General features: G+C 30.3%; 1 protein-coding gene across 4 annotated transcripts in view; it reads right to left on the reverse strand.

Moving 5' to 3' along the window:
- The window catches only part of LOC106463915 (zinc finger protein on ecdysone puffs-like), a 39,914-nt gene that overhangs the window by 6,931 nt on the left and 9,954 nt on the right, over nt 1-23,029 (reverse strand). For 2 of the 4 annotated variants that reach the window (XM_013923997.2, XM_022391553.1), the window contains exons 4-8: nt 14,075-14,170; nt 10,652-10,741; nt 9,451-9,590; nt 2,771-2,867; nt 352-453 (exon numbers count right to left, since the gene is read on the reverse strand). In XM_013923997.2, coding sequence (XP_013779451.2) covers nt 352-453; nt 2,771-2,867; nt 9,451-9,590; nt 10,652-10,741; nt 14,075-14,170 — 525 coding nt within the window. The remainder of the gene's footprint in view (nt 1-351; nt 454-2,770; nt 2,868-9,450; nt 9,591-10,651; nt 10,742-14,074; nt 14,171-23,029) is intronic. The other 2 variants (XM_022391554.1, XM_022391555.1) reach the window with 2 other exon arrangements.

Here is a 23,029-nt window from a genome sequence, read left to right on the forward strand (position 1 = left end):
AAGTAACTGAAAATACAGAACCTTCCCTGGGAGGTCTCCTCACCACGTACAGGAATCCACGTCGAGGGGTATATAATATATATAGACACCCACTAGTGCAGTGGTTTCCAAATGTTTTTCCCACTTACCTTGATTTGTACAACACCCCTGTTTTTCTTAGGTTTTTTTTTTTTTATGTTCTTAACTCTTGCAACACCCCTACCAACTTTCCATGACACACTAGTGTGTTACAACACAGAGTTTGGAAACCACTGCACTAGTTGGTTAGCATTACTATCAAAGCAATGTCATCTCATGATTAGGTAAACAATTAAGAAAAGGTTTTTTATATTTTTTATATTATATAAATACCTTCTTGTGGCTAGCAGTCCTCTCATGCTTCTTAAACTCCATGGGACTGTTAAATGTCATTCTGCAGAGCCTACATTTTGGATATTTCTGGTCACGGTTTTTCTGTGTGGAACAGTAAATTTCAATGTACATTGAGCTTTGTAATAAATAAAGATCATAATGGGTTTTAAACAAAAAACAAAACTTTACACATAATCATACTTAACTCTTTTCACCAAAGAAAGGTTCAAGAAGATTTGTAAACTAGTTGTACGATGCAGTACCATTTTTTTTCTAATTTGTACAGTATTTGAAAAATATTACAATGCAGTTTACACTAAAGAACATACAACCCTGTTGAATTCCAACTAACTGCATCATCCCTAGGTATTGGCAAAGCCCTTGTTTGTTGTGAAGCACAAAGAATCTACGTCTACTGCAAGATCAAACTAACAGAAATTTGGTTGCATATTATATTAGCTTAAATAAAAATACTAGATAATAAATTAACTGTGTAACATTTACAGCAAAGACAAGTTTTTAATACTGTTTCAGTTGAATCCAATTGTTAAAATTGTTCTAGTCTTCTTTGTTATATGGTAAATATTTCACTTTAGTTGTATAACTACTCATTATTTGTAAATAATGCATTATAATTAACATAGCAAAGTTTTACAATTGTAGCTTCATCTTAGTAAAATATAAACATTTTAGTCAAGCTAACTTTTACTAGAATATTTCCTTATATTAAACTAGGTTCAGATATAACAATTTTCATATCAATGCAGAAAAAAAAAAAGTGGTTTGATCTTGCAGACTTCCTTTTACAAAGCATATAAAACATTGCCTTTGTAGAAAATACTGAGAGTTGAAAAATACATTATCCAGACTCAATGATTCAGCATGCTAAAGGAGGCATTAACTCTTTCAGCACAGGCTCGATCCCTGGGACCGACCTTGTAACTATTTTGTGCTTGTTATAGTTTTCATGCTACAACTTTTAAATTAATAAGCGAATGTTAGCAAAATATGGTAGATTATCAGTAAACATTACAGTGCTTTCATACGCAAAATATCAATTTTTTTTTTTTATTAAGTCTTAAGGTTTATAAAGCAATGTTTTTCTCATGTCTTTTTTTTTCTTTTAGCATGTTGCCTATCTATCATGCAAAGTAATAGTCATTTTAAGACTAAAAATACTTTTATACACCAGAAAATTTTGAAATTTCACATGCAAAATCTTTATAACGTCTGAATAGTTATCAAACATTTCTTAAGGAAAAAACTTTATATTTTATCTGTTACTTTCAGTAATTAATCTCTGTACGGGTTTGTAGATTTGACTGATCTTGCAACCACCATAAACAATTTGGAAATAAATATAAATTATGCCTCTTTCATTCCAGAATAAACACAAAAACAATGTTTAGACTAAATAGATTAAATCTCATAACATAATACATTTATGTATATTTATTATTATTTTTTATTATATTGACCTTTCAGCCGTGCCTGCCTAACAATTGAGAAGTAACAATGATGCAGCTTACGTGCACTCGTGTTACTGTATCAAATAACATACAACTAACCTTTGGTCTGTACAAAGTAACTTGTCTTGGCTGTGTTTTAGTAGACTAGTATTTAGTCAAATTTCAATTATTATACATTATATATGTATATATAGATTATTGCTATTTTGAAATAAGTTCTTAAAATTATTTTGCTTAAAACACAGAACAGTAACCAAAGAAAAGGAAACAATTATCTCTTCTAGTTATGACTTTTGTACTCGGTTGCTGCTTGACGTTGGCTGCTAAGCCTTTAAAAAGTTTGCACGTGGAGGATATGAAACAATTTTTTTTAAGGTTTTATATATACTTTTGAATAACTAAAAAATCAGAAATTACTACATCAATACCCGTACAGAGATTAATTACTGAAAATAACAGATCAAATATAAAGTTTTTCTCAAGAAATGCTTGATAACTATCTGAACATTATAAAGATTTCGCATGTGAAATTTGAAAATTTTCTGATGCATAGAAATATTTTTAATCTTAAAATGAAAATTACTTTGCATGATAGATAGATAAGATGTGAAAAGAAAAAAAAAAGGCATGAGAGAAACATTGCTTTACAAACCTTTTGCATATGAAAGCATTGTAATGTTTACTGATAAACTGCCAAATTTCGTTAACATTCACTTAATAATTTAAAAGTTATTGCATGAAAACTACAACAAGCACAAAATGGTTATGAGGTCAGTCCCAGGGACCGAGTCTGGGTTGAATGAGGTAATGAAAGTGTGACACATGTAGTTATGAAATTCTATTATACACAGTTCAAAACCTTTAATATATGGAATACATATCCATTATGCAGGACAAATTTTTTTAAACCAAAATTAGCCCTAAAAACAAAGTTTTATAACACAACATACCCTATGTTCCTTAGTTCTTCGATGTCCAAGGAAACTGCCACTGTACTCACACTCGCATACGGTGCAGTAGAAAACATTTCGCTCTGGCATTCTTTGCCTATGAGTAGTATGTTCAACAACTATTAGTAACACCTTTAACACAACCTATACTTCTTTGAAATTCCACTGAAACGTAGAATTTTACTCAAAACACTTAATGTACAAGTCCAACATGTTGGTTTCATTTATTAAAAACTAAGAAAGGGAGGACTAATTTTAAACTTAACGGTGTAAAAAAGTCCAAAGGCATCAAAAATCATTACAATTGTGAAATTATTTTGCAATGAAAATAACCTTGCACACCTTATATAAAAATGTATTATCAATTAAATAAAGTTTACACAATGGTGTCCCTCATTTGATTTCTATAGATAAAACACCAACTGGTAAATTCGACAGTTTGAAGAGAAAGGGGTTTTTCTTATGAGAATTAAGTTATTTTCTCTGAACATGAAGACAAAACATACTCTATGTAACATGACTATTTTTCTTGCTTTTACCTTAGAAACAACTATTTCTTTCCATAACTCGAATTAACATATTTAGAGAGACTAAGGTCATCCACAGAAAAATACATTACAATATGACATCTTTTTTCTTATTGCCAAAGTTTTCTTCATTAATATCTGAATATTTTAGTTAGGTATTAAAATGATATCTATATTAAAAACATGAGAGTTTCTAATATAATCCAACATCCAAAAATGTAGAAAATATAAATTAACACCAGTACCATTGAAACAGTCTTTTGAGTCATTCCCACAATGAATGGAAAAGCCTTTAAGCATTTAACTCCTGAACTGGCTTTTTCTTTTTAAAGAAGAACCATGAATTATTCGTGGAGTTTATTACTTTAAATTTCTTTATTTAAATTACACAACAGCTTACTTCACAGCTTAAAATTTCAGTCTCTGGCTAATCTCTAAAGACATTTCCCCATTATAATGATCACTGTTTGCTGAATTGACAAAACTTTGTTTACTGCTTTATCTTATAACAGATTTTTGTTAATCAGTAATTTCTATATTTGGCACATACTCATTATTTGCTAATGTTTTAAACTTACTCTCACAAGTGTTTGAATAATATTACAATACAATTTGCATGATACAGTATGCAACCTGTTAAGTTCCAACTACTTGTATCATTATGAGGTATTGGCACATCAAACTAAAAAAAAAAAAAAAGGATATATAGTTCAAAAATGATAGAGAATTCTAACTTTGTCCCTAATAATACTTTTCCATAACAAAAAATGAGCAATATAGCCATACAAATAGTTTTTATATATTTACTAATAGTCTTTATATAAATATATAACAACTATATAAAAAACTGCAACAACTGAAAAAAAATTAATTGCTCCGTGTCTTGGAAATTTGGTGTTGATCTATATAAAACATTTTATAAGAAATGGGAAGAGAAGTTAAAATATAATAAAAAAGAACTTCAATAAACTTACTATAGATGGCAGTACAATTCTTATAGGAAACTATTTTTAAAGAAAATAATAAATTGTGGGTAAAACAAGAGTAGAATTACCCATGAATATTAAACAAACAAAAAAACAATGATTGTTAAGTTATGTTGGTAGTTCAAAGAGACTTGAAGCTCATTTGTCAAATGGAAATTTTATAAATTAAATATTTTTGTTCTTTCACAGGTACAAGTATGTCCACAAATGTACATAGTTGAAAAGCATAATATACAATTCAATATCTGTAAGATTTAAGATTTATTTAAACTGAAGCTTTTGTAAACTGATAATCTTTTGCAAAACGAAAAAGTACACATTATTTTTCACAAACCCTAATACACCAGTTTTTTAGCTTGTTTAATAAACTTTGTACATTATATATAAAATATTTCAAAAATATTATACAAGACATGAGCTTCTTGCAATATATAATTAAAAAAGTAATACTAACCACAGAAAGATTACTTTGATTAAAAAACATTTTAGTCAACTCAAATTTAAAAGTGAATTGTAATACCAATTGGAAACAATTACTCTAACTGGACAAAAATCAAAATTCAACAAAAAGTAACTCTAATACTAATTTGGCTTTTCCTTAACCCCAAAATTATCAATGGGCTCCTTCTCTATCAAATTTTTTAACATATTTTTTCTCAGTTTTTTATGCATCAAATAGATTGAGAGTTAGTTGGTTACAGGTTTGACTGTATTACAGATAACGGCTAAATAAAAAACACTTATACTTCATTAGTTTAGCTTGCAACTTCTTACAACACACTGTACCAGTGCTGATTAGGATGACAAGTCTTCAAACAATTACCCTTGTTTTAGAGATGCTAATTGTGTAGGAATACAAACTAAGAAGATTAGATGAATTTGACAACAAAGGGCCAGTTTTAAGCTTTACTGTGTGCTGTAAAGATATAATACAATCCAAGGCAAGGCCATATTTTATTGCATTTTCAATTCACAAAAATCTAAGAGCTTTTAGGAGCCTTCAGATGTTCATAAGAATCATTACCGTCAAATAAAATCTCAGAGAAGATTCGTGCTTTGTTTCAGACAGGTTTGGGTTTTGTCTGATTTTATAAGGACTGAAACAGAATAATATATTTTAAACTTTCTGAATTTGCTTATACACTACACTGGAAAGTTAACCCCAAAATTATGGTTCATATAGTTTCTTTGTTTTAGTTTTACTCACATTTTTCTAAACTACTTATACACCAAATTGCTTTAGAGTTGCTTGAGAGTAGCAATTACAGAGCACCTAGTAACACAAAAAATAGCATCAATGTCACAATTAGTCATACTAATTACTGATAATGTTTCCTATGTATGCCATACACAAAATGAATGATTTTACTTAAAATCTTTGTCAGTTCTTTACACAAATTATTAAACACGTAAAAACATGAAACTGTTCACATGATGCAATATGCAGTCTCCCTATCATCAATAGTGAATGCTAAATAAACAAGTAATTTGAGGATTAATAAACTGAAGAGAATTAACAATAGCAAAAAATCATACCATTTTTATGTTATTTCAACCAACAAAATAATTTAGTGTTCATATTAACCCAATATATCACATTTAATAACAAGCACAATAAACAATAAATTACCTTCTGTTTACAACCAAATAATGTGTAAAACAGTATTCTATAATAAATATAAACATTACTGGAGAGCACAAAAATGCACAATGTTCTGAAAGACATCAACAAAAGCCAATCCTTGTCAAATAAAGTTTGTTAAGGGTTGTATAATCAAACTCAACCATAGTAAATATTTATTTAGCTTCAAGTCAAGCTTAATTTACGAAACAGCTCAGAGGTATATTTACATTGGAAGGAAAACAATTCAATTATAAATAGCAAAATTAACAAATTAGGTCTAATCATCAAAAAACATCATAATTTTTTGTCTATAATCTTTTAAGAAAAACATGAAATTCATATTATTCATAACAATAAATTTTTAACATGTCAAAAAGCAGTATTTTTAATTAATAAAAACTATCATCAAACATTATAATTTAAATTTTGTACTGAATTGGTCACATTCTATTACTATTAAGTCAAAAGAAGTTAAGATTTAGTTGACATTTATTTCAAATTAATTCAAGATTACCGAGAGGTTTTATTAGTTGAATTGGTATTGTTAAATGATGCTAATGAAAAATTAGATGTAACCTTTGAACAAATTTCTCACAAAGAATTTAACAGTTATTCTTTTTTATATACATGACACCTCTATTATCATTGTTTTAATTTTTTTTAAATGGTGTAAAATTGTACGATTTAAGCAAGCAAAATCAAATTCTCACCCTTTAGCCAATGGAGAGTCCGAAGTACTAACAAAAACCTTTGCTCAAACATGAAATGTGACCAATGTTACTTTTTGAATAAAAGATTGAGTCTTAATTCTAAAAGTTTTACTTTTATTCACTGTATCTTATACCTGGTTTTGAAGCATTTTCCCCAAGTTAGTTATCATATAACCAAACAACAAGCCATTAAGAGTTAACTAACACAAATGTAGCACAGTTGGGAATAATGTCATGTCCATCCAAAAGGTAAAATTGCATCAGCAGAATTATAGAACATTACATGATGACTTAAGTAAAAAACAAAAATTATACCAAGTAAGAATTTTCCTAAAGTTAGTACACAAAGCCATGCAAAGAATCAATATTTTGCTAGTTGAATATAAAGTGATCATGATCTGAACTCCTTGAATAATCATAATTCAACATTCACTAAGCCAGGTTTAAGGCATATTGATTAAAAGACCACTCGTTCCTTTGCTGAAAAAAGTGGAGGGATATGGTAAAAACATTTCATAAGATGTAGAAAAGAGCTTTTACATCTTTTTTCTCCTCAGTTTTTTAAAAATAAAATGTTACACACACACACACACATACATATATATATATATATATGTGTGTGTGTTTGTGTGTGTGTGTGTATAAAGTATATTCAAAACTGATCTTCCTTCACATAATTCTTTACAACAATTTTAAAGATCACATCCTAAATTAGCTTCAAAACTCAATGTTCTGAGTCCCTTATGCTTTCTTGCTCAGCCTAATTATAAACATGAGCAGTATTGCTTGCATGTACAGACAGGAACATTTAGCTCTTTATTAAATTTTCTTCCTAACAGAACTTTGTCTAAAATAGTGATATTATTATTTTCACGTTCAACTTAATGGCTAAACACAAATTCGTGCATTCCATCAATTTTCATGATTAATACAACAATCTGTCACGTAGTCATTCTTTATTTCATCAACAGAAAATATAACACAATTATGCAAGTAAAGCTGCAAGATATTTAAAAGCCACATTTTCTAGTGCACAAGGTAAGTTAACATTTTCAGGTTTCAAACTGCTTCAGATGTTCTTTACATTTGTGAATTATTTGATAATTGTTAACCCTTGTGTTTGTGTGTGTATATATATGTACTGTATCTTTTCAGCAAAAAGTCATATATATATATATATATACAACTGTTTCACTAAAGCTGACTTTAAACGTTTCCCATTTCTATTTCAGTTTACTTAACTGCAAAATATCTATAATTTACATGTAATATCTGATCTTTGACCTATTTTAATTTTCTGCCTGATTAAAACCTATGAAACTTGAAACTAATTCCCAATGAGAACAATAATAGGGAACATTAAATGACAAAGTTTTTTTTTGAAGTACTGTATGGAAAACTTGGAATTTACTAGTATTAACAACATAATTACTTCATATGTAGGAATATTTCTTTGTGCACACAAAACTGGCTTTTATTAGATATTAAAAACAAGTATTTGACACACTAAAGCCATTTTTTGACACAAGTACATTATATTTTAAACATCAATGTTTAAGAGTTAGCTGTATTTTAAACTAACTTGTATTTTTTCCTACAAGCAGTGCAGCACTTTACATGACCCTAGAAATATTTCTTATAGTCTTTCATATCTACTAATATGAAACAAACCTTGTACTGCAAGTACTATAAAACTTTGTGAAGCACAGAAATTTTCAATCGCTTAGTTCAAATACTGTTAATCTTTGTTGGTGAATATAAACCTACAGGTTGGCATGAGTAGAAAAATTCGAAAAAACTGATAATGTATTGTTTACAGGCAAGGCTCCTTGAGGATGTGCAGAAATGAAAGTTAAAATTTTTTTATTATTAATCTTTGTGAATTATGAAAACAAACTAAATATTTTTGAATAAAGGATTGTTGAAACAAAAACGGGTCTGTGTTTTTAAGCTTATACTTGAAATTTTGAGTGCATGTATGCACTAAACACCTTAAATGTACATAACATTCGTGATAAGGATAACAGGTGTAGAACATTACATCCTGTTCTTCTAGTTGGGTTGTTCCAATACTTTTGGTAATATAGTGCATACATAGTTAGTGAATTAACTAAAACCCTACATATAATAAAACTGACCATTCAATAAATTTTCCTTTAGGAGATAAGTACAGAAATAAAAAGGTCATTAATAGAAGACATCTAAGGTCTGGTGTCTAAGTATATAAAGAAAGAACAAACCATTCAGTAAGCCATTTCAACAGCAAATTATATTCTTTCAAAGATAGAATGTGGCCTAATGATAATTACAGCCAAATATAATGCAAAAAAATATATTTTGTATCACACGGTCATGAAGACCATCTGACAGTTTGAGCAGCTACAGCAGTTAAGCACCTGAAACAGAACTATACGTACAAAAAAAATGTACGCACAGATTAGTATACAGTTTGAAAAACCTTCAGAACCACATAACATAATCTTATGTGAACAGCACGGTAATGATCATCAATTGATGAGCAATAACAAGAGTTAGATCATTAAGTTACACAATAACAGCACCATAGGGGTGATACAGTTTCATATTGTCTGTTTTCCTTTTTACTTGAAATACTGAACACAATGGTGTAAGCAAATCAATAGTCTGGCTTTAACATATATCTTATCACTGAAGTACAGCCTGTTTAATCCACAAAGCCACTTGGGGGCAGGCTTGATAATATCCCTTTTATCTCAAAAACTGAGATATATCAAAACATTTAGTTGATTTCAAAAACAAGACAATAATAGTACAGTTGTGTCTAGCAGGTGCTAGCAGCACCGTTTTCAGGTACCTTTGTCTCATTTCGAGCATCTGCAGATGTTCGGTGGCTTCCATACGGGCAATAGCCTCAGCCCTAGCCTGCTGCTCCATCATTATAGATCTTTCCACGCTTATTTTGTGGTTCTGGCTATTCACATGACTTTGGAATCTCTGAAAATAGAAATTGACTGATGCAGAGTCAAAAAGACAAAATAAAAAAATATGTTATAGTGGTTTGAGTGAACAAGCTGGTGGTCAGAATGCTTCTGATCTAAAAAAAAAAAAATGCCTGTGACAAGATCACTCATCTAGCAACATCACGAAACAAGGAAAACCACTAGTCAAGACTAAGTGTTACCTTTTCTTGTACTTATCTAAACATTTTTTAAGTCCTAGTTTGATAAAATTACACTGGAAAAATATTTTAAAGTCCAAGGCTAGACCATGATTAGAGTAAGAGTCAATATCAGATATCAGTCTATGTGTGCCACAAAATATGATATTTGCTAAGTTACTTTCAAAGAGCTGCACTTTATCAGATATAACCACTGCAGTAGTAATGGCAGCAAAATTAAAAACTTGTATGGATTAAATCTACTATGATAGGTAAATATGAAATAAAGGGCTTAAGCTTGATAATAAGTCTTTGCATAACAAGAAACAGCATAAGATCAAAAACAGATAACTCTAACATTAAGTCCAACAACAAAAGCTAAATCATGTGCAAGATGTTTCTAAAACACACAGACTATGCTGAAAAATCCCTCAGCAATTGGCTTCAACTACCTTCACTATGTTATCTTCAACAATAATACATAAAAGGAATTACATCATTCATTCACTTGATGTAATAGTTTAGGTAGTACTAATTATAGACAAAAGAAAGAACAGTCAAGAAATGATACACATACATTTTTTTTAGAATTAAAAACACCATTTATCTGTATCTTGTTTTCAGTAGTTAAAGTAAAAAAAAAAGAAACTATTATATTCCTATCTCGTAACTCAAACGGGTTGAAGGGGAACAATCTTTGTCTCACATCCTCAAGAAAGGAGAAAAATTCTTCTTTTTTTTATTAATCGAAAATTTAAAAAAAACCACTGAATGATCACCCAGTTATTTTTCTTTAGTGGTAGACAAGCAGTAAGCATACAAGTAACCAAAGTAGAAAAATGTTTGCATTTCTTCATTTCTCAAGTATTCAAAATCATAGCTTAAGTCTTTTTCTCACCTCAATTGAGGGACATAACACATCACAATGATTACAATAGTGAGGGCCAACCCTTTTCATCATTCCTCTTCCTCCCCGATGCTGCTTTCCCTAGAATACACATGAAAGCATCAAATGTTTAGATTAATATATGGAATTTTAAACAGTGTGTGTTCCTATACCATAAATCTATTCTAATAAACAACAACTTCAATTACTGGAAAATTACAAACTGCCTACGAACAATTACTAAACTTATGAAACAAATGCTATAATGGAAATATTAAATAATTTATCAAGTACATTTTTATATAACTACACAGTAACCATTCGTTTGTTCAATATAGTAATGTCTTTATAAATCTCGTAATATCTAATGCAAAATGCTTTATTAAAGTTCTTCAATTTAACATCATCCAAAAATTTCATGGTGAAGAAAATGAATAACTTGTTTTGAAATATTTATTACAGTAAATCACTGCAAATACAAAAATTCTTAGAGGAACACCAATCTGCTAAATTTTTCTATTTTTGTTTACAGTAGCCCACAGTGATATGCTGAAGAAATTAACATAACTGAATCATCTATACGTTCTGTTAAATGGGTTACTAGACATTAGATAAAAATATCTTGCATTAAGAATAATACATCTTGTACATTCTAAGATATGAAACTTGTAAAATTATACTACACAAATTTATTGAATACAATTTTGTGATTAATCAGTTAAGGATTTGAAAGTGTGGGCTTTCTTACAACGTTGCATTAAGCTGTTTAGGCTGTGTTCAGTATATAAAGACGAGGTACTTCATATTTAAAAACTTGAGCAAGCCTAGAAATACAAGTTATTACACGTAAATGGTTCAATGAAACATATTCCATGTTTTACATTATAAATATTAGCTTTTAGGCTCAACTGCTCTTTCACTTTCTGTACCTCATATTGTCCTGTCTATGCACGAGAGTTTACTAGTAAGAAGAAAAAAAATACACAATGCTTCTTTTAACATTTGGCAGGATCTACGTTCAAAATGAGTAACAGTTGTTGAGAGCTCTTAAAAATTAAATTAGCGCATAAAAGTATCAAAACAACATACAACACACAAGACCCAAATATCAGGGCTTTAAAAAAAGTACATGCGAGACATACATGACCTAATCAAAAGTTAAGAAAATATTTTCTTCAGTTGTTACCAATGTTAAGTTTGGAAATTATGTGTCATAGCTTGTTTGTTGATTTTGAGAAGAGGTTCATTCCTTCCTAAAAAAGCCAATTTCTGGTTTATGGCACTCACACAGAAGAAAACTGACTGAACTTTAATGAACCTAAACTGTGATTTCTTAATAGCTTCAGTTCATTTTACAAAGACAAAAATTTACATGAATGGCATCTTGTACCAAGGCAATATAGTCCTATACATTTTTCATAAAAGTGGAAAACAAATTAAGACTATACTGTCTTTGTAAAAGTTGAATACAAAAACCTGAACAACATTATATTCACAATCCTATACAAAGAACTGATTTAAGTAGTCTGAAATTAACAAATAATGTCACATGGATTTGGAGTATTTGTCCCAAAATAGTAGTCATCTTTGAATATATTCTCATTACAGCCTTCCAACTAGTGATACTTTATTGCCCTTAACAACTTAACACAATTTATCAAGATGGGCAGCTGTATTGTACAGTACCTTGTAATCACCATATAATCATGGTGGTATACATATTATAACTCTGAAAATACTTGCAAGCTTTCAGTAAACTTTAAGTCTTTTGTAAACAAAAAATCAGAATTTTTAATTAAGTATTTTTACTAAAACTTTCTGTTTAATTATATGGTGTCAGTGTGTTGACTGCTCTGAGTGCAAAGTGAACTTCATTTTAAGATTAAGAATACTTTTCTTTATCTGAAAATTTAAAAATTTAATTTGCAAAATCCCCTAAATAAATATCTTTTTTTCTTCAGAAAACTATGTTTTATCTGTTATCAATTTGGCCAACCTCATAACCACCACCAAAAAACAAACAAAAAAAACTACATTACCCGATTTTTCTTTCTAAAATGACTTCAAATTCTAACATAAAACTTGATTTGTTTATCCTAAAAAAAGCTTTAAACTCATAACAGTATATATATGTGTTTATATGTAAATTTTATTGTTTTCTTGTCCTTTGAACTATGTCTAAACTAATATAGCCACCATAAAATTGTAAATTACTTGATGAACATTCAGCTCATGTTACCCTATTGAATTACATAACACACAGCCTACTCGCAAGATGCTCCCCAGCATCTCACAAATGTTTTTTATTATTTTAGTTACTTTTATAATAATAAATAAAGAATACATGTGAAAAACATGTAAGTACTTACATAGGTAGTCTTTTTGCTGTCAACGACACTTAACCCTACTTTTTCATACTAATGATACTACTGCAATAAATAACTTTTTATTTAATTAAATAATGCTCCAAAGAATATATAATAATAACATGCAAAAATCAGAATATGTCTCATAACTATTACAGTTATTCTGGTTTTCTAACTGTGTGTCAAGAGCTGTTAGAAATCTAGCAAAGCTCATTAATGTCTTTACCATGAGAATCAAGCTTGAACTGGAAGCCAAACTGACAATCATCTGTGCAGAAAGCAATGTAATATAAAACATCACTTGATAGATTAAAACTTTGGCTTTCTATTGGTTATAAATACTATAATATTAAATGTCAGAGAAAACTATTGGCAATTTGTGAAAGAGAGGATGTGACAGGTGGGCGTGGCAGGAGAGATCAATTTTTATAGTTTATGGCTCTGAAACCAACTAAGATTGAACGTCATAAAAATTATATTTTACATGAACAATAACTATATAATGATGAGTAATTTATGTTGAATTCCAAACTTCTCAGAGGGGTGTTAAATAAATTAAAGAGGAGGAAAGACACAGATGACAAACATCACAGTTCTCATAATATGGGAGATTGAGAGTTTTTCTTTAAATAAATATTTCCTTATAAAAGTAAGAACTCAAAACTTAGATAAAATTAAAATTTGGTTTATTAACTATGTTTTGATGCCAATTTTATCCATATATATTGATAATAAAGTAGTTTAATCAAATTTGTGAAATGTTGTAATATGCTCACTTTGACCTATCTGATGTGACTATTTGATTAACTATATTGAAAAGCTAAAGCCTAGTGTTGCCATTCACTCTGATTAGACTGGTATACATACATATGACAGAGAGCATCTATTTAATACTTTAAATACCATCAGTGCCTACCATACTGTATCTACTGCACAATAAAGCATTAGTGGATTTTCCTCTACTTGGTTCCTTGATTATCTTTTCTATAAAAATTTCCCTGCAACAAAATGTTTAGCTCAATCTGTTAGAAACAAATACAGGTTGTTTAACTGTTCACTATGAGCTTACCCGACGCCCTTTCCCTCCATGTTTTTGAAATTTTTGCCGCCTGTCATTACTTCCACCACCACCAGAAGTTTCAGGTTCATCTTGAAAACTCAGCATCTTTTAGAATACAAGATCCAATGTTAAATTACTTAAATTTACAAAGCTTTAGATATACTAAAGCAGTTAACTTGCTTCATCTACTGAAAGTCAGTTTGAACCATAATGTTAAGTAGCCTTTTTATAACATACTGATAACATACATTTTAAATGAAATGAGCTACATGTCCACTGAAGTATAGATATGACATCCACTTATTAATAACCCATCAGTAACACATTCTAATCTTTGTCTTTGAAGCAAAGTTGTTCATCTGACTGTCTATATGATGTTGCAACTTGTTGTAAAGAACTAGCTGAGCCAATTTCAACGGCATTTGGTAGAAAAACTTCAGTGGACCTCTCAAAGATGGAATTTACCTGAATAAGCAACAAACAAGGTTGGCAGCCATTTAAGTTTTATTGCCTTAGTGCTGGGAATGAAGGCTCAGCTAAACAGGGTCATCAGCAGCAAAACTTGTGAAGCAGATGCCAAACAAAAGTGAAATTAAGTATATGCACAGCACAGGTACCTTTGCACTGGATTAACTGCACCCTATGGATCAAAATAGTGAAAGGAGGCAGCCCACCCCACCCCACCTTTTTTTTTAAAAGCCTAGTTACCTATGCTAGTAACTTCATATTTTATTTCAGTTCAGTACTGCAGTACTACAGGGAAGAGTTGTAAGTTAGAGAATTCCAAGTTGTAAAATGTAAAAAGAGTAGACAACATGAAGATTTTACTTACTTGGTAGATAATACTTTTATGTTAGTATTCTTATAAGGGATTTTTTTAGTACTTTTAAAGTTTTGTCAAATGTGAAAGTAGAATAATATAAGAGTTTGATACTGTATGTTTATTACTGTTACATTTTAATTTCTTCCCTGGGACAAGTGAAATTCAGGAAGTACTTTGCCCCACTTCACAATTTTGTTCATACCACTGAAGTTATTAAATATCAAAGTATTTTTACAAACCGAATTAGTGTAGAATTTGCATAAACTGAATAAATTGTGTATGAATTGTTTTGTTATCTGTAAATGAAAAAACAATATTTTCTTCTCTTTATTACCAAATAACATTCATTAATAAATTTATCTTTGCAATTAATTTTTTTTTGTTACTGAAGCAATTACTTAACCTCAAACACAAATCTCACAGGATCATTAGTAGCTTATAGTCCAACATCAATGAAAACTGTACTATAGGCCATTATACTCATAAGTGTTATACATCATTACCTAACTTCTTAGATATATTTCTAAGAAATACCATATTCAACCTTCAACTGTTGATTTATAAAACTACCCCCTGAAAATATCTAAACTACCATTACATACGAATGACAAGTTGTTTCCATCATTTATAAATTAGTTCCCAATCTTAAATGATTTTTAAAAGTTAACTTTCCAAATCTAATTGTCCCCAGACAAGTTTTTTGTACCCTGAATATGGATAATATTAAACATATTACAGACAATTACTTAACTTCCAGTTAACATTAATTTAATTCTATTACCAACATGCTTGCTGACATGTTATACAAGATTATTAAAAACTGCCAATTTAAAATGGGTGGAATAGGGATCTTCAAAAAATACAGAAACAAGATAGTTAGCTTAAAGTAAAAATGCAATTGCCCAAAAAGTAAACAAACAAGCTTAAGGTTTGAGACTTAGTGTTAACATTATTTCCTTAAGCTACAAATGACTATTTTGACTCAATGCTTAGAGGTTGTCCAAAACAAAAAAAAAAATAAACATAGACCATCAAAAAGACCCAAATACAAGAATTTTGATGTTTTTATATCTTATTTATTTTTAAAAGTACAATTAAATTTTAGTTGGCAATTTTGCATCTTTATTCAACTAATTTTTGATGCCTTATTTCCCAGGAAGTTTCATTACATTAGAAAAAATAAGCCCAAACCATTCTAATATAACATGGTATCTTAAGGTAATAAACAGTCAATGATCTGTAAGACTTTTAAACAGATTATGATCTAAGCCAATCATGTTTAATGTTTTCATTCTAACCAGCTTGGCCTGCCTGCCAAGTACAATAAAGTACAGCTTGAAGTAAGACTAGACTTGCATCAGAACTCTCAGACAAACTACTATTCCGTAATACTTACACGATGCCCAAGCACTGCACACATATATTAACACACACACACACCGCTGTTATGTATTGTCATTCACTGTATTAACCTAGAGAGAGGCAAAGCTAGCCTTATTTTAGTTATTGTTATTTTGATTCTAATTCATAGATTTTCCTACTTTTCTCATGCTAGCTAGACCTTCCATATTTCATAGACTCGATTGATCACGTCTGTCTAATGTTAGCCTTAGGCCTACACACATGCAATTGAAAGGGAGGTCAGTGTTTCAACTGTGACATCTAATGATGAAAATTCTGAGTTTGATTTTGTAAATTTGATCATTTTAGTTCACACTGATGGCTTATCAGTAAGAAGTTGAGACAGCCATGTTACTTTTGTCATAAACATCTATACTAGAAACTAATCTCACTAAATATTTGTGTTATCAGCATTTGTTTTCGTTGCAAATTCCTGCCCGCTCAGTATATATGCATACAAAAATCATGCAATACAATGTGTGGTAAAGTAACTACACTGTACTGTGTTACCACACAGTCATTGATGCTCAGTTTACATGCATAAAGCAGCATAGAGGCACAACTTGTCCACAACAGAATGTTTAGTGAATAAAACACCATTATTAGCAAATCACAAAAGCAAACTTTTCCTAACATTTTCGGCTCCTTTTGGTGAATTGTACCAACATTTTTCTTGTACAAAGTACAATTTTTTTAAACAAAAAAATGGACCAAAAGATGTTTTTGTGGGGATTCAAATTTGAGTTCATATTTAGGGAATTTATTGATGATTTTAGATGAGGATCTGAGTTAACATTATTTGTGTAGTGCAGGCATGGATAAGAGTAAAGTAAACTGTGATGCTGTTTTGAGCAAGGATCTGTTCCAGGGTGCTAGTTGTCTGTCGGACAACATGGGGTTTAAGTTAGTCATCCAAGAAAGTTTTCGGTCATCTCGGAAGACCGTTAAAATTGAGCCCTGAATGTCTTATTTAGCAATTATGAACTTATTATATTGATATACCCCCCCCCCCTCCATTTCTGTCAGAGTTTGGTTCACAACACTAACACAACCCTAAACTCTGGTAGGCTGTCACTGCTGCATACTTTATATAAAATTAAATACTTTCTAAACAAATTATATAGGTACAAAATTTCTGCCTCACTTTTACCTAGAACTGCCATCACTGTCACCATTCTCTGCTTTCATGATTCTTGCCACTCCTTATAGTCAGCTTCAAAATGGCTACTCTCTCTGCAGTATCAATAAAATTCACAATCATGTAGCATTGGCTATAATATGACACTTACCATCAGCCATCACTGTGTTTGCCAATATGATGCTCAAAACTGCTATCTTTCAAACTACAGCTTAAAGATTTAGGTTGTGGGAAACAACCTAGGCATTTGTATAATGTTTTAGATGTTTGTGTAACATGGCTCAAATCAATCGTGCAGTGGTATAAAAAAACTTATTCTGTCAGCAGAGTAGTGTCTGAAAGGGCAGGAACTCTATACATAAACAAATGATATATGACATTAATACAGTTGCAACAATAAGTTAATAATTGCTATGGTACATGTGTCATGCAGCTATACATGTATGAATGTATATTAGATTATGAGACTCCATATAAACCAACTACATTAAAACAACTGCGTGTCAACAGTTATACAGCTGCTGTTATTTGCTAGGTAGCCAAATAAACTTAAAAACTACCTTACACTATATGCAATGATGCATTTAGTAATACTGCCCAGGTTTTATTATTATATGCAGAGCCATTTTTGCTGTAGGCTGATGGAACAATATTAATCTGTAATAAAGAAGAACAAATGGGTGATCTTTGTTGTGAACCACTAACATGGTTCATAATATATTTGTACCTCTGATATGTGAGGCCACTGAGGGCAACATTTCAATGCAAGGTAAGATTGAACACATTTGACTTTGTTAAAAATACCAAAGTGCAACTAATCTAAAAAGTAGAGCATAATTAAGGCTTTATTTTTGCTTATCTTTCAGATTATTAAACACACAATGCTGATTCAACTAGTTTGTCAAAACTCAAGTTCTTACTTATTTTCATCAGTTCATTTTACCCATCTTGCACTAGAAGCAATCCAAGTTTCTTCAAGTGCTAAACCATAGTAATTTTTACATTTTTATGTTACATCTAAGTCCTCACCAGCTTTTATAATATAAAACACAACCAACTGAAAGTTAAAATAACATTTTGCTAAGAAAATTACCAAAATTTGGCAATTACCACCAACTACTATTTACGTACAGAAAGAAAAATGTTTATGTCCACATCACCTAAATGTTTACTTAGAATAAAATTTTGTCACATCGATTACATAATCAGAGTAGGTGTAGGCACCTACAATGAACAAGACCTTTTATATTCACCCTAAAAAACTACCTGGAAGTCTGAGTGACAAGTTCTTAATAGTTTGTTTTTATTGATGCTAATCATTAACCAGTTTTAACTTTGATGACCACTAATAGCATAAATTTCAGAAAATATGCGATATGTCAGCTTTAATAGTTTGTGCTTTAACAGTCTGATTGCACATAAATCCACAAGTACTGCATCCAAACACTTGATCAGTATGTCTTCTTGTGAAATAAGACAAATGCCTGTTTCATTCTCCAGCTGCTTGAGGGATGCAACAGTCAAATGTATATGTCATGGAAGCAATTTGTATTGTTTTTCCAGAAAGTGATCCTTCTCGATTATGTTGTGTATTTTGCCATTGACTTTTATGTTCTTGAATTTTAATATGTTACAAGACACCACACTTTGCTTACCACAGATGGTGTATGATTGTTTCAGGTCTCTTTCTGGATGATCCATGTTCCCCAGGATAATCCATGCTCGTTTGTTTTCCAATGCCATTAAGTACAAGAAACATTCTTATCTTGGAAAATCTAAATACATCTTTATGATCCGAGTGTATGAATATTTTATGTCAAAAAACAATGAATTTTAGGTGGCATCACACTGATTACAATGACAAACAATGTCAAAATATAGTTCTGACACATTCTGTTACATCACTTTATATTAGTTGTGGTTTTTATTAGCTTGCTAATAGAAATAATCAAAATCCTTTGAATACAATATACTTAAACCTGTAATTATTGATCCGTACTATGATAAATAAAAATTGCTCAAACACAGCTATACATATAATTTCAGTGTAAGAGAAAATACCTTATTATACAATCATTCTCGTACATCTAATAGTTAAAAATGCATTGTCATCATATATTTCTAATCCTTCTCATGTTTCATTGAGACTTCAGTATTATCTAACAATAAAACAATGCTATTTAGATCATATTTATTTTAGGAAATATATTTGGCAGTTGATTAAAATGTCACTGTAATCACGAGTTATTCTGTGATTTGTTTGATGAAATATATAAATGTAAAATATAAAGGGTTTGCTTCGGGTGGTAGGTAATAACTGAAACAAATGTATGATACAAGCATAGCTGATAATGCTAGGATAATTTGTTTGACCTTCACCAGAGAATAAAAATATTGTAAGTTACACTGCCTTTAATAATGTGCTTCTTAAGACAATGTTTACGTGTAGAATGTAAGTTTAAACAAGTTCATTACAAGCCATAGATTTGTTATACTATTCAGAAAAAAAAAAAGAGTAGAAAAAGGTTAAAAAATTGAAGATGTTAAAAATATACCATGTTATAAACAAGAAGAAGAAGGAAACCCAGTATATTATGTTATTTTTATGTATATAGATGTACTTGCTAAAAATAACTGTAGCCTACAAACTGTGTACAAATTGTCTTTCCTGTGCTCCAACTATTTGTTAATATTACCACTCATAAATATAACTTACCAATGGCTAGGATATACAACATATAAACTGCTACGACGACAAAAACATTTAATATTCAATAAAGAAAAAGTTTGTGAAAATTGGGTGCCCCCAGTACAACAGTCATGAGTTACATCAGACCACAAACACTACTTGAAAGTTTAATCATCTAAATAAAATGCAGATAAAACTGCACTATTTTATATTTACAAGAAATGTTTACAATGATCTGTTCATGGGTTGCAACTAATGATATGCTACTTTTGCAGAAAAAAAGCTAAATGAAGTAAATTAATCATGGGACACTCGCAAATAATTTTTTGGGACGAACAAGATATAATATTTTCAATCACATTTTAGAACATGTCACTCTCCATCAGTTAGTGTAAAGTGATTAAACGATATATACAGTAGACCATCACATGATTTGATACTCAGTAACAAGATTAAGTCAACAGTCTGAAGTAACCTGTCATTGTTAACTGAAATATATTTTTCATAAAATATACAATATTCAAAACAGTGTACTGTTTTAATATTCCTAAAAACAATATTGACTTTAGGGTGCATGTTCAATGAGTCAATTATTATTGTTCTTAAGCTCTAACAGCTCAGCATTTATTTTGTTTTAATAGTAATGCTGGGCAATTATTGAAATTTGTTAATCGATTAATCATCAGACTCATTAATCAGTTACATTCAACTAATTTATTATTCACACACAACTTGATAGCTGAAATAACCAAAAATAGTAACAACCAGGAACCTTAATTTCAAGTAGTTGATTAATTTCACGAGTTAGACATTAATTGATTAGTTTATTTTCATAACATTAGTGGACTTAAAACATAATTTTGACTAATCAGTTAATTTATTTGATAATAATTGATTCTCATATGTAATTGATTAATCAAGTTAATTGCTCAGTTCTATCTAATAGTGCCTAGCTCAGTAGATTTCTCTTTGGTTGTTGTTCTCCTGTTGTTTTATACAAAGACTTAAAATGCCAGTTCTCTCTCTGCTTCTTCAGCCAATTGTCTACAGATCTTTGCAGTGATTAAATATTGGTACTAATCATCATACTTTTTCTTAAGTTCCTCAATTTATTTTAGGATACTTTTCCTCTACCTTTTCTCTCCTTTTCATACACTATATATGTCTCAAAGCTATGCCTAGAACTAGCAGCAGAAAGCTGATGAGGTACACTGAGAACATCTACATCAATGCCATAGTCACAAGCCAATCTCTAAACCACAAAAAATCTTAATGGGGACTTGTTCTAGAGATAAAACCATTATGAGTTGAATAACATACAATAGCTTGAATATTTCTCAGGCTTAACACAGACACATCCAAACAAGAATACATCTACCCTGTTGTTTCTATGAATAAAGGAAACTGCTGTAATATTGCAATAAAGTCCTCTTCTTTTACTTTACTGCAATTAACTAGAGTTGTTAGGACACTCTTGAAATTCTTTTTGCAGCTGGTGGAATTCTTTATTGAACAAGCCTAATTATAATGAAAATGGCATAACAAAACAAGTATTTTTGAGTAAATAAAATTAGTATTATTTTTACTTAGATTCTGAAATTTAATATTCAGGTATGCTCTTAACCCTCTCCAAACGGGTCATTGGTCAAAGGCAATGTCATCACATTTGTTGACTCGCATCCAGAATTATATTCAACTACTATTTTATGAATTTATGTCAGTAAGTTTAGTATCAAATTGTTGATTATAATTAAAATTTTATTTAGTATTATACATTATTTAATTTCTTAATTTAAAAGTAAATATAAAAAAAAAACCTAAACATTGATTTTTGTGTGTCATATGGTATGTTGAATGCAGCACTGGTTCAAATTTGATGTTTGTGACATCCAAATACAAAGTCTATACTTTCTTAAGAATTAGGAACTCATATTACTGATATTGACAAGCTAGAATATAAAATACGAACCTCCTATTTTTTCTGTTTGTTGAGATATCACTTGTACTGAATCAAACACTTTTTGGAAACACTACTTATACAAACTTACTTCTGTCTATGGCATGCCAAGAACCAATCAAAAGCTCAAAATGTCCCCCTAGTAGCTTTCTCAGCCATTTTGAAGTATTATGACATCAACTCCTTCTTTTGATACAAGATTTCAAAGTGGTAAGTTGAGTCTTTAGTCTGCTCAATATTTCATATATTTTAAGACCCAAATACAGCTTAGTTACTTAGCTTGATAAATTATAGTGTAATTCTACAGTATCAAGATAGTAATCTATGATATTTTGTTTATTCCAAATGCATATATAAAGCCTAAAAAAAAAAAACTATTTTGTTTCACATCCTCCATGTGCAAAATTTTATAAGGCTTAGCAACCTACAGCAAGCAGCAAATGAGTACAAAGTTCATAACTACAAGAGATAATTGTTTGCTATACTTCTTTATTCACTGTTCTATGTTTTAATAAAAATAAGTTTAAGAACTTATTTTTAAATAGTAATGTATATACATATATAATGTACACTGAGTGGTCACAAATAAATAGACACCTAATTTTTCGTCATTTAACTAATTTGTGTTCACAAAGCACTGTATAAATGAAAATGGTCCGCACACTAATTATCTTGTGCTACAACATGCCTAGAACTCAAAGTTCTCTCGAATTGTCAGATTTTGTTAGAGGAAGGATAGTTGGTCAAGCAGATGGTGGAATAAGTCAGCGACAAATTTTGCAGAATTTGGGAATCCCACTTTCGACAGTCAACAGAATCATCGTGCCGTTCAGGAAACACAACAAGGAAACAACTGAGCAGTGTCCGGGTCATCCTGGTCCATTGGAGAGGACAAAAAAGGGCTGTCAATAGGAGCATCGAAATAGATCCCAGGTTAACGACTGCATAAATGGCCG

The sequence above is a fragment of the Limulus polyphemus genome, unplaced genomic scaffold (genome assembly GCF_000517525.1).
Source record: "Limulus polyphemus unplaced genomic scaffold, Limulus_polyphemus-2.1.2 Scaffold1516, whole genome shotgun sequence".
In the NCBI taxonomy this organism is placed as follows: domain Eukaryota; kingdom Metazoa; phylum Arthropoda; class Merostomata; order Xiphosura; family Limulidae; genus Limulus; species Limulus polyphemus.